This window comes from Nerophis ophidion, linkage group LG29 (genome assembly GCF_033978795.1).
Source record: "Nerophis ophidion isolate RoL-2023_Sa linkage group LG29, RoL_Noph_v1.0, whole genome shotgun sequence".
Lineage (NCBI taxonomy): Eukaryota > Metazoa > Chordata > Actinopteri > Syngnathiformes > Syngnathidae > Nerophis > Nerophis ophidion.
The window spans coordinates 22921382-22933881 of record NC_084639.1 but is presented as its reverse complement, the minus strand read 5'-3'; the positions used below and the strand labels follow the sequence as shown (position 1 = coordinate 22933881).

The 12500-nt window shown below is 40.5% G+C and overlaps 1 protein-coding gene across 7 annotated transcripts in view; it reads right to left on the bottom strand.

The window, feature by feature from the left end:
* Positions 1 to 12500, bottom strand: part of rapgef2b (Rap guanine nucleotide exchange factor 2b) — a 286117-nt gene that overhangs the window by 70597 nt on the left and 203020 nt on the right. For 6 of the 7 annotated variants that reach the window (XR_009805002.1, XR_009805003.1, XR_009805006.1 and 3 more), the window contains one exon: positions 1219 to 1350. The exons of the other annotated variant lie outside the window; for it this stretch is intronic. Coding sequence is in view for 1 of the 6 variants with exons in the window: in XM_061891993.1 (XP_061747977.1) it covers positions 1219 to 1350 (132 nt within the window). In the remaining 5 variants the exon portion in view is untranslated. The remainder of the gene's footprint in view (positions 1 to 1218; positions 1351 to 12500) is intronic. 7 annotated transcript variants of the gene reach the window in all.

Here is a 12500-nt window from a genome sequence, read left to right as displayed (position 1 = left end):
TCCTTAACACGGATCAATCGTCCTGTACCCTTAGCAGAAAAACAGCCCCAAAGCATGATGTTTCCACCCCCATGCTTCACAGTAGGTATGGTGTTCTTGGGATGCAACTCAGTATTCTTCTTCCTCCAAACACGACGAGTTGAGTTTATACCACAATGGATACATGGATGATACAGCAGAGAATTGGGAGAATGTCATGTGGTCAGATGAAACCAAAATAGAACTTTTTGGTATAAACTCAACTCGTTGTGTTTGGAGGAAGAAGAATACTGAGTTGCATCCCAAGAAAACCATACCTACTTTGAAGCATGGGGGTGGAAACATCATGCTTTGGGGCTGTTTTTCTGCCAAGGGGACAGGACGATTGATACGTGTTAAGCAAAGAATGAATGGGGCCATGTATCGTGAGATTTTGTGCCAAAACCTCCTTCCATCAGTGAGAGCTTTGAATGGTTGACCAAATACTTATTTTCCACCATAATTTACAAATAAATTCTTTAAAATTCCTACAATGCGAATTCCTGTCTCTCACAGTTATAGTGTACCTATGATGAAAATTACAGACCTCTGTCATCATTTTAAGTGGGAGAACTCGCACAATCGGTGGCTGACTAAATACTTTTTTGCCCCACTGTATATCCAGAAAAGGTGATCCTAAAGAGGTAGGCATTTTCCGGAGGTCTCAAATACAAGAATGTGTGTGTGTGTGTGTGTATGTGTGCGGTTGTTGACTTTCAGACAGGCGCTCCACAGCGGCTGCCAGATGGCTTTAAGATCGCGGCCGCACACGGGGGTCCCAGGAAAGCACGTCCAACCCGTCAAGACAGGACACAAACACACAACTCTGGGCTCACACACACACACGGTCACCCAACAAACTATTAACACACATACAGGGTGCGTTATGAGCGATGAACTCCGAAATAGACACACAGTAAGTGGTGGCGTGGGCGTTATAAGAGGATTAGTTGTGGTGTAGGCGCATTGTCCGCCGTCACAAGATGTGCTCTTTTAAGCGGTTTTATTTACTCCTCGGGGTGATTCTGCTACCTTCTATTCTGATATTCTCCTCCTGATGCAAGGGTGATATTTAGCTGCCGCACCCGTGATGCCGACATCACATTTAATATACTCACCTTCCCAACCCAGCTAAAAAAAGAGGCCTTGGAAATGTCACATGACAACGGTTGAGGGGGGATGTGGCGTCCCGTGCCTCACCTGGTAAATATCTGACAGGCTGCTGCTTCCGGAGTCGCTGGTGATACTACATCCTGAGTGGCTGGAGGAAACGTGGGTCACCTGTGGGTGCAAGCCGTCAGCCAGGTGAAGTCTGCTGAAGTCTGCGGGAAGCTGGACATACACACATAACACACACGGTCAGCATGGGGGGGCAAAACTGACACTGGCACACACCCATGGTGTGAATAGCGATGAACGATAGACATAAATTTGACAAAAGTTCAAGTAGTAGCACATACAACAAGGGACGTGTCCAAGTCGCTACACTGCTACACACAAAGCAGGTGATCTAGGGTTGCCATGGAAACCTAAGGTTTTTGTTCATGATTTATTTTTAAACAATTCACTGCTAAAGGTATTTACCAGACTATAGGGCGCACTGCCCATGAGCGGGTCTAGCCAGGTCTATTTTCATATATACAGTGGGGCAAAAAAAAGTATTAAGTCTGCCAGCGATTATGCAAGTTCTCCCACTTAAAATGATGTCAGAGGTCTGTAATGTTCATCATAGGTACACTTCAACTGTGAGAGACTGAATGTGAAAAAAAATCCAGGAATTCACATTGTAGGAATTTTAAAAAATTAATTTGTAAATCATGGTGGAAAATAAGTATTTGGTCAACCATTCACAGCTCTCACTGATGAAAGGAGGTTTTGGCTCAAAATCTCACGATACATAGCCCCATTCATTCTTTCCTTAACACGGATCAATCGTCCTGTCCCTTTAGCAGAAAAACAGCCCCAAAGTATGATGTTTCCACCCCCATGCTTCACAGTAGGTATGGTGTTCTTGGGATGCAACTCAGAATTCTTCTTCCTCCAAACACGACGAGTTGAGTTTATACCAAAATGGATACATGGAGGATACATGGATGATACAGCAGAGGATTGGGAGAATGTCATGTGGTCGGAGGAAACCAAAATAGAACTTTTTGGAATAAACTCAACTCGTCGTGTTTGGAGGAAGAAGAATACCGAGCTGCATCCCAAGAACACCAAACCTACTGTGAAGCATGGGGGTGGAAACATCATTCTTTGGGGTTGTTTTTCTGCTAAGGGGACAGGACGATTGATCCGTGTTAAGGAAAGAATGAATGGGGCCATGTATCATGAGATTTTGAGCCAAAACCTTCAAACAGTGAGAGCTTTGAATGGTTGACCAAATACTTACTTTCCACCATAATTTACAAATAAATTATTTGAAATTCCTACAATGTGAATTGCTGGATTTTTTTTTCACATTCTGTCTCTCACAGTTGAAGTGTACCTATGATGAAAATTACGGACCTCTGTCATCATTTTAAGTGGGAGAACTTGCACAATCGGTGGCTGACTAAATACTTTTTTGCCCCACTGTAATGCGCACCGGATTATAAGGCGTATTAAAGGAGTGATATTGTGATTTTTTTTCTATATGTAAAACATTTTCTTGTGGTGTAAATAACATGTGATGGTGGTTCTTTGGTCAAAGTGCTGCAGAGATTGTGTTTTACAGACCATCTTCAAGTAGCATTCTGTGGAAGTGTCAAAAGATGGAGCTAACTGTTTTAATGACATTCAGATTTTACTTAAAGATGTCCAATAATGGCTTTTTAGCCGATATCCGATAGTCCGATATTGTCCAACTCTTAATTACCGATTCCGATATCAACCGATACAGATATATATAGTCGTGGAATTAACACATTATTATGCTTAATTTTGTTGTGATGCCCCGCTTGGTGCATTAAACAATTTAACAAGGTTTTCCAAAATAAATCAACTCAAGTTATGGAAAAAAAATGCCAACATGGCATTGCCAGATTTATTATTGAAATCACAAAATGCATTATTTCTTTATAACATGCCTCAAAACAGCAGCTTGGAATTTGTGACATGCTCTCCCTGAGAGAGCATGAGGAGGTTGGGGGGCGGTGTTGAGGTAATGGGGAATTGGGGGGTATATTGTAGCGTCCCGGAAGAGTTAATGCTGCCGGGGCTTCTGTTGTGTTTATGTTGTGTTACGGTGCAGACGTTCTCCCGAAATGTGTTTGTCATTCTTGTATGGTGTAGCTTCATAGTGTGGCACATATTTGTAACAGTGTTAAAGTTGTTTATACGGCCACCCTCAGTGTGACCTGTATGGCTGTTGACCAAGTATGTGATGCATTCGCTCGTGTGTGAAAAAAAGACGTAGATATTATGTGACTGGGCCAGCTGTGCCTTCAAGGTTTATTGGCACTCTGTACTTCCCCCTACGTCCACGTACACAGCGACGTTTTCAAAGACACAATTTTTACTTTTTGAAACCAATACCGATAACTTTGGAACCGATACCGATAATTTCTGATATTACATTTTAAAGCATTTATCGGCCGATAATATCGGCAGCCCGATATTATCGTACATCTCTAATTTTACTTCAATCAATAACGGAGCAGCCATCTCCTCATTTGGAAACATTAACACTGGAAATGTGTCCCGTGAAAAACCATCCGACCGGAACTCTCTAATAACTAAAGTTCCTTGGGTGAATAATGTACACTCACTGTACAGGTGTGTTTTAGCGCTTTCATGGCGAGTATGTGAGTGTGAATGTTGCCTGTCTATCTGTGTTTGCCCTGTGATGAGGTCGCAACTTGTCCAGGGTGTACCCCGCTATCCGCCTGAATACAGCTGGGATAAGCTCCAGCACCTCCGCAACCCTGAAAGGGACAAGCGATAGAAAATGGATGGATGGCTAGTTTACTGACAGATATACAGTAGGAACTTTAGTCTACTTTATATTAAAAATGGCAACAGCGGAGGATGAATGTCCCATAACAAGAAAATAGATGAAAAAGAAAACGGTTATCGACAACCGTGTCACCACGGACTACAAAGGCAGATGTGTGCAAATTTTCAGGATTTATGCAGATCCCAAATACATATATCAACAGGTACCAGAAGGTGAGAAAAGTTGCTTTTGCAAATATTGCGAAACAGAAGGCCAGATAATATGTTTTACCTTATACACACACCATAAAAATACTCGAATGTTAAAGCACAGTACAATAAATCAAGCGGTGAGGCTTCATAACTTACCAAAGTCGTACTAAAACCTTTTGATACATTTTTGAGGGCCGTGTGTAATGCTCTATATTTTCAATGGAACATTTAAAATGTTGCTGTTGTTTACTTGAGTCATATTGCAGTCTACATGTATCTCTTATGTGTGGCTGCTATCATAGTGCAGTCTACACATATCTCTTATGTGTGACTGCCATCAACTGAGAAAAAAAAAAAGATTTTAAGTGTGCCTTATGGTCCGGAAAATGCGTTACTTTTGTTTCATAAAATAATAAACTCCATTTTTGTTTGCTTCTTGGGAAAAAAGATACAAGAAACTCTTCTCCTGTCCTGTATCATTAGATCACATGACACTCATTTGATTCAATTGAAAATGTCAGTGTGCTTGATAATGATTAATTAAGAACATTAATCAATGCAAATACGTTCCTCCTTAAATAATTTTCTCTCTTGGATGAATTATGGATTTATTTTGTTTGTATTGTGTTGCTATTGTGAGAACAAACAGGCAAATATAGGTATTAGAAATAATTGTGCAAATATGATGGCAAATATACACACAAACCCTAAATGCTTACTATATATGCAAATATACAACAGTATACTACGAATTGCTAACTACACAAACGCTTCTTTTATGAACTGCACACGCTCAGCATACACAGGGGGAATGTTGCCTCATTAAAGGCAACACGTTACTACCTCTCATTGTATAATGAGGAGCGCTGCAAATTGCCAACACCAGTTTGGAAATCTCGAACAGATCAAAAATACTCAATTTAAACTAGAACAAGTGGTATTTTTTCCTAAATCTAATGACGCACGGTGCATGAGAGTCACGCGGGGCCAAATGTAATCAAACAGGCTAAAGTGCTTCACGAGGTCTGCACGCATGAATATTTCACAACCCGATGTTTTATTTATCCGACTTATAGATGATACCCAGCAGGGAAGCCGCTCCACATCTGGCGATGGCAGACCATCAATATTACATCTGTGTGTCCCTCCCGCCCCCACCCACCAGTTAAGTGTGGCGCGTGCAAGTGGGTCGCCCCGATTACATCGGACCAATTTCTAAACCTCTCCAGAGTAACTATTTATACGCTTGTACCGTGTTGAATATCCAGAGTAAACAAGCTGTGAAGATACATTTATGTATTTACAGTTGGGGGATTTTTGCCCCCAAAACTCAGTTACAGAATAAATCCCAGAGAGACACAAAGTTTAAAAATTAGCCCTAAAAAGTTTTGAGATTGAAATTTAACAACATTAAATGGGTTAAGGATTTACTTGTGATACCGTTGATAGTTTCACATTCACCGTCACACTTCAATTCTAATACTCTTGGTCAGGGATTCTCAAACTGTGGTATGCGGGCTCCATCAAGTACAGGGGGGGGGGGGGGGGGGGTGTCTCTTTAGCGCCACCCTATTGGCTCCCTGGAGCTTTTTAAAAAATGTATAAAAATAGAAAAAGATGGGGGAAAAAAATTATTTTCGTTTTAATATGGTTCCTGGAGGAGTACAAACATGACACAAGCCTTCCTAATTGTTAAAAATCCCACTGTTTATAATAAACATGCTTCATTGATGAGAGGATTTGGCGAGTGCCGTTTTGTCCTACTAGTTTTGGCGGTCCTTGAACTCACCGTAGTTTGTTTAGATGTGAGACTTTCTCTGACGCTGCAACAGAAAGACATATTTTATGCCATTCTTCCTGCGTCTCATTTTGTCCACCAAACGTTTAATGCTGAGCGTGAATGCACAAAGGTGAACTTTGTTGATGTTATTGACTTTTGTGGAGTGCTTATCAAGCATATTTGGTCAGTGCATGACTGCAAGCTAATCCATGCTAACATGCTATTTAGGCCATACTTAACTACCTTGAGACCTCCGAATTCAGGAGATTTTGGGGTGGTGGGAGGGTTAAGGGGGGAGGAGTATATTTATAGCTAGAATTCACTGAAATTCAAGTATATATATATATATATATATATATATATATATATATATATAAAATAAATACTTGAATTTTAGTGTTCATTGAAATTCAAGTATTTGTATGTATATATATATATATATATATATATATATATATATATAATAAATACTTGAATTTTAGTGTTCATTTATTTACACATATACACAAACATAACACTCCTCGCTACTCATTGTTGTGTTTGAAAGTGCAATGCTTTGCAGCCAGTAGCAAAGCCTTAGAAGGAGCATAAGTATGGGCAGCATCTGTGAAACTTAATTTGCAGGAAAGGAGTGAGTTTAGGGTTGAATTGTCCATCCTCGTTCTATTCTCTGTCACTATCTTTTTTTGGACATTACTACTTGCCGTAGTTTTGAAGCAATGCGGGATGGGATTCCGGATGTTGTGTGTCAGTGTATTAACGTGCCGGCTGGAATAAACATACGCTAAGAAGTAGTTCCGTGCTTGTCTACTTTATGGGTTATAGATAAACTTATGGATAACGGAGATATATATAATAGTCTCCTCCTTGTTGTGTGTGCAGTTGTGCACTCTCCAAAAGCCGTAGATGTTATAACGTGAGTGAGCCGGCATGCTGTTAATATGGAGGAAAAGCGGAAGTGACTACAGGCTGTCCTCACTTAGGTCCGGCTAGAAATTGGGAGAAATTCGGGAGAATGGTTGTCACACGGAGATTTTCGGGAGAGGCACTAAAATTCGTGAGTCTCCCGGAAACTTCGGGAGGGTTGGCAAATATGATTTAAGCTAGCTGTATGTACATATTGCATCATTATGCCTCGTCTGTAGGGATATTTGAGCTCATTTAATGATGTCCTCTGTGTATTTAATTTGTATTTGCATGTCTGAGGACACAGTATATGTATGTAATATTGGCTGCATTTCATTTACCATATGAAAGTGTTGTTTAATAATTGTTGGCCTGAAAAAAGTCTTAGTAAAGTGCAGTTCAGAAAACCACTGATATTTTGTTCAGTGCAAAAAGCAGTTTTTGCTGACATGCAAAATAAAGAACCTTGAGAGGAAAATAAATCTTTAGACACCCCCCCCCCCCAAAAAAAAAATCACATAATTTAAACTGTGGCCCAAAAATGAGGTATGGGCCATACCTGGGTTACTTTCACTGTTGCAACCTTAATTCCTACCCATGACAATGTCAGGTCTCACTCGGACCAAAAAAATAACACAAGTCAGGAAGTTAATTTGCAAGTAAACGAGTCTGTTAAAACTCCACTGAAGTTGCTCATCTGCCTTGCCGTTTACTTCAAGAGTTTTGGAAATGAAAGCGAATTTGCTGAGCCACCGGGGCCAAATCTGAGGATAATCACAAGATTTGACTGAATGACTTCTAAATATTCATCAGATGGAGCTGAAGCAATAATAATGTGCTTAGCAGGAGTTGGCTTTGGAACTAGGGGATATTTAGAGAGATACCGAAAGTGCGGTGGATTGGAGGTGGGATGTGATTGCCATCGTGTTTAATTATCCGGCTGGCTGCTCCGCACCAAATTGGTCGATCAGAGGGGCCGGTCATTCCCCAGCCCCATCCTTGGGCTACTCTGTTCGTTGTATGGTCGACTTCACTCGGACTGCCTCCAGAGGACCGCAACGTTATTATTCCCGACCTGACGCGTTTGTGTGTCAGTGTGAGGAATGTCTTTGTTTTGAGTGTTAAGGAATCAGGTCCAATAACAATTATTGAACATATGTGGCCCGAAACTTGTTTTGGAAGGAATTATCCCGGCTAAAAGGAAAATTCAAAACCCAAAACCAGCGAAGTTGGCACATTGTGCAATTCGTAAATAAAAACAGAATACAATGATTTGCAAATCTTTTTCAACTTATATTCAATTGAATGGACTGCAAAGACAATATATTTATTGTTTAAATAATCATTACCTTAGAATTTAATGGCAGCAACACATTGCAAACAAGTTGTCACAGGGGCATTTTTACCACTGCGTTACATGGGCTTTCCTTTTAACAACACTCAGTAAGCATTTGGGAACTGAAGAGACACATTTTTGAAGCTTTTCTGGTGGAAATTTTTCCCATTGTTGATTATATACAGCTTAAGCTGTTCAACAGTCTGAGTCTCTGTTGTGGTATTTTAGGCTTCATATTGTGCCACACATTTTCAATGGGAGACAGGTCTGGACTACAGGCAGGCCAGTCTAGTCCTGGCACTCTTTTACTATGAAGTCACGCTGTTGTAACATGTAGTTTGGCATCATCTTGCTGAAATAAACAGGGGCGTCCATAAAAGCGTTGCTTGGATTGAAACATGTGATGCTCCAAAACCTGTATGGACCTTTCAGCATTAATGGTGGCTTCACAAATGTGTAAGTTACCCATGCCTGGGGCACTAATACACCCCTATACCATCACAGAACTTTGTGCCTAAATCAATCCGGATGGTTCTTTTCCTCTTTTGTCAGTTTCCAAAAACAATTTGAAATGTCGACTCGTCAGACCACAGCACACTTTTCCACTTTGCATCAGATTACAACAAAAAAACTAAAGAGGACTAACAATATCTCTCCTATGACGAATGTTACTTTTGATACTGTTCATACAACTCCCGTCCAAAGGCAAAACCTAGTAACTCACTTCTAGCTGATTTTGAGAAATCAAAGGAAAACCAATCTATGCTGTCTTACAAAGATTTACAAAGTCATCAAACGTATAGATGTTTTCTTGAGCTTTCATTTTCTTGCCGATTGAGCCATGGATTGAATCTGCTCTCATGAACGTGTGCCCTTTCTCCAGATATTTTATTACAATCTCGGGTGGGCCCCATTCTGCGTTTGCACATTGGGCAAGAGCCGTGTACAGCGTCCAGTTTTTATTTTGACCTCCATAGTTATCTGCCCAAAAGAGTATGCAAGGGGAAGAATCAAGAACAATACATTTAATGAAGGTGCTTGCAACGTCCTGGGCCAATCTTCCAAATATCCCCTCGTGCCATAATATCACATAATCAGGTTGACCATCGGCCCCCATTCGTGCAAATGTCTCATTAAAGACAATAAGTCGACTGACAAAGAAGCTCCAGATGGTCCCTTGAGATACTAGGTTTTTCTGTTGTATCTACGCGGTTATGTGGTAGTTGCTAGGTCCTGCCATGCGCGTAACAGCTTACTTACGGAACAAATTACAATATCGCATACACTAATGTAAAGCATATCACCTAGGAACTCCAAAATTATTATCAGCTCAGTTTTGACCAACATTGAGTTACTGGGTTTTGCCTTTGGATGGGAGACAACTGGAACCAACTAAGCTGAGCAATGTGGCATTCTAGGGATTCTCACTGCTGATAGCGACTTGTGGCTAATCAATGAACTATCGACGTCGGTGCAAACATGCAAAACAAATGTGCTACATTCTATTGAAACAAGCAAAAGAGGAAGTGCTGTCTTAAATGAGTTCACTTACATAATCAAACAAGTACACAAGGCTAGTCATGTGGAGAAAGTCAATAAGGGCCTCGGACCAGCCGCCGGAGTGGTCCACGAACCAATAATAAAATCCCCTGAGGTTCTCGCAATCACAGAGAAAGCCCCACCCCCACGTCCAAACAAGGCCCTCCCACAGGAAATCAGGATAAAGGGAAAGGATAATAAAATGCTTAATCCTTTCTCTCCACTCATTTAGGTCATCTGTCTGTGGGTCAATAAGCGTCCATTCAGTCATAAGCATGTGGTCCATTGACCTCCTCACTGCCAAGGCATGGGATGGCAACCAGACCAGCGTGTTAAGCCCGGACAATCAGCGTCTATCAGCATCTATCTTCCCATGTGGCGACGTTAACCTCTATCGATCTGTTCAGTTAAGATGCTAAATTATTTTTCTAACGTGCTGGAACAACAGCAGTTGTAACTGTCCTGCCTTACGTAGGCACTCGGTCCTTCGCTACGACAACATGCACGATCAGCTGTCACGCTGGGAGGGAGCAGAGGAGGAAGGGGATTAAACAACGCTCTAATGCCAGAGCCATAGCGCTCGCTTTGGCCTACTGTGAGCAGATGTGGCGCTCCTTAAATTACACTGCAGACCTAATGACCTAGATTGGGGGGCTGGAAGAACTGGATGCCTCTCAATCTATTTAGCTGCCTTCTACACTGTACGAGCTGGACTGCAACAGATATTACCGCCATGGACATCATTACCGCCATGGACGGCCGGGAGGCAAGGCTTGAGCTCGGGGGTCAGATACCCGAGACTCTAGAGCCGCATGCGGCTCTTTAGCGCCACCCTAGTGGCTCCCTGGACCTCTTTCAGAGATGTGTGAAAATGGAAAAAGATCATATATAATATATAAAATATATTTTCTGTAGGAGGACAAACATTAAACACACCTTCCTTATTGTTAGAAATCCCACTGTTTATATTAAACAAGTGGCTGATGAGTATTTGGCAAGCACCGTTTTGTCCTACTAATTTCAGCGAACCTTGAACTCATTTTAGTGTGTTGCCATGTACATCTTTCTACGACGCTGCCACAGAAAGAAGTGTTTTATGCCACTCCTCCTTTGTCTCATTTTGTCCACCAAACGTTTTATGCTGTGTGTGAATGCACAATAGTGAGCTTTGTTGATGTTATTGATTTGCAGGCATATTTGGTCAATCCATGACTGCAAGCTAATCAATGCTTACATGCTATATAAGCTAGCTGTATGTACATAATGCATCATTGTGCCTCGTTTGTAGGTATATTTGAGCTCAATTAATTTACTTTAATTATATGTCCTTTGTGTATTTAATTTATATTTGCATGTCTCACGACACATTATCTGTACGTACTATTGGCTGCATTTCTGATAGTTGTTTGTATGCCGTGTTGTTCCAGACGACAACAAACATTAACGATCTTGCAAAAAATGTAATAAGTAAATTAGAAGAAGACAGCTTGCTGTTTCCTTTTACTTGGACACACATCTATACCTTTGACAATTCTGAGCCAGTAATTTCCAGAAGTTATCTCACTCTGTTAGAATCCTCCATTTTACTAATGATTTACAATGTTGCAAAAATTTGTAGAATAAAATATTTAATAAAACATTTCTGTCAACGAAGAAGTCAGCCTTTGGTGGTAGGCTAATATAGACACTTCATTGTAACACTTATATAAGCCTTTTAAAATAACTTTGATAGTAGGCTAACACAGCTAATATACACACTTACACCATGTGTTGTCTTCATTGTAACACTTATATAAGACTTTAAAAGTAATTTTGATAGTAGGCTAATATAGCTATAATATACATCATTTTTGCCTTCATTATAAGACTTAAATAAGACTTTTAAAGTCATTTTGATAGTAGGCCAATATAGATAATTACATCATGTGTTGCCTTGATTAAAACACTTATATAAGACTTTTAGGGACAAGCGGTAGAAAATGGATGGTTGGATGGAAGTCATTTTGATAGAAGGCTAATATAGCTATAATAGACACTTACATCATGTGTTGCCTTCATTATAACACTTATATAACACTTTTAATTTTTGCGGCTCCAGACGGATTTTTATTTCTGTATTTTTGGTCCAATATAGCTCTTTCAACATTTTGGGTTGACGATCCCTGCTCTAGCTTATGCAGACATCCGATTGTGGTAAAGGCGAGTCAGGCCCCGTTTCCAACAAACGGAGCAATCTCATTCAGTTCAGTACACAATTGTTGCAGTGCTTTCATTGGCAACAGACGTAATGGCTGCTAAAATTGCATAAATATATTCCTATAATTTTGGTAAACATTGAACCTACACTTAACGCTTTTTATGTGTTTTTTGTACGGTACAGTTGACTGGTTATTGGACCATGAGATGTATACTGTAAGCCAAAAGCTATGTGATTATTCTGATATTTTACAAGTAACTTGTGCATTCTGATTTACAGCTAAGTCGCAAACGGTACTGCTCAGTAGAAAAATGCTTTAAGATCCCCCCTCCAGTTTTTCTCTCTTTGTGTGCCACCATCAATGTTTGGCAAACCAATGTTCCAGCCTTTTGAGTTCTTCAAAACATTTTCAAAGGGAGTGTCCAAAGAAATCCAACAGCCGTTTTTGGAATGTGGGAAAAAGTTTTGCGTTGTTTGTAATTGTTTCCCACTCTGTGGACATGGACGACAGAAATACATTTCCACAGTTTAAAAGTTACAAAGGGTATCGGATGTGAGAGTCCAAACTCGCAGCCGTGAAGAAAGTTTGATTTGAC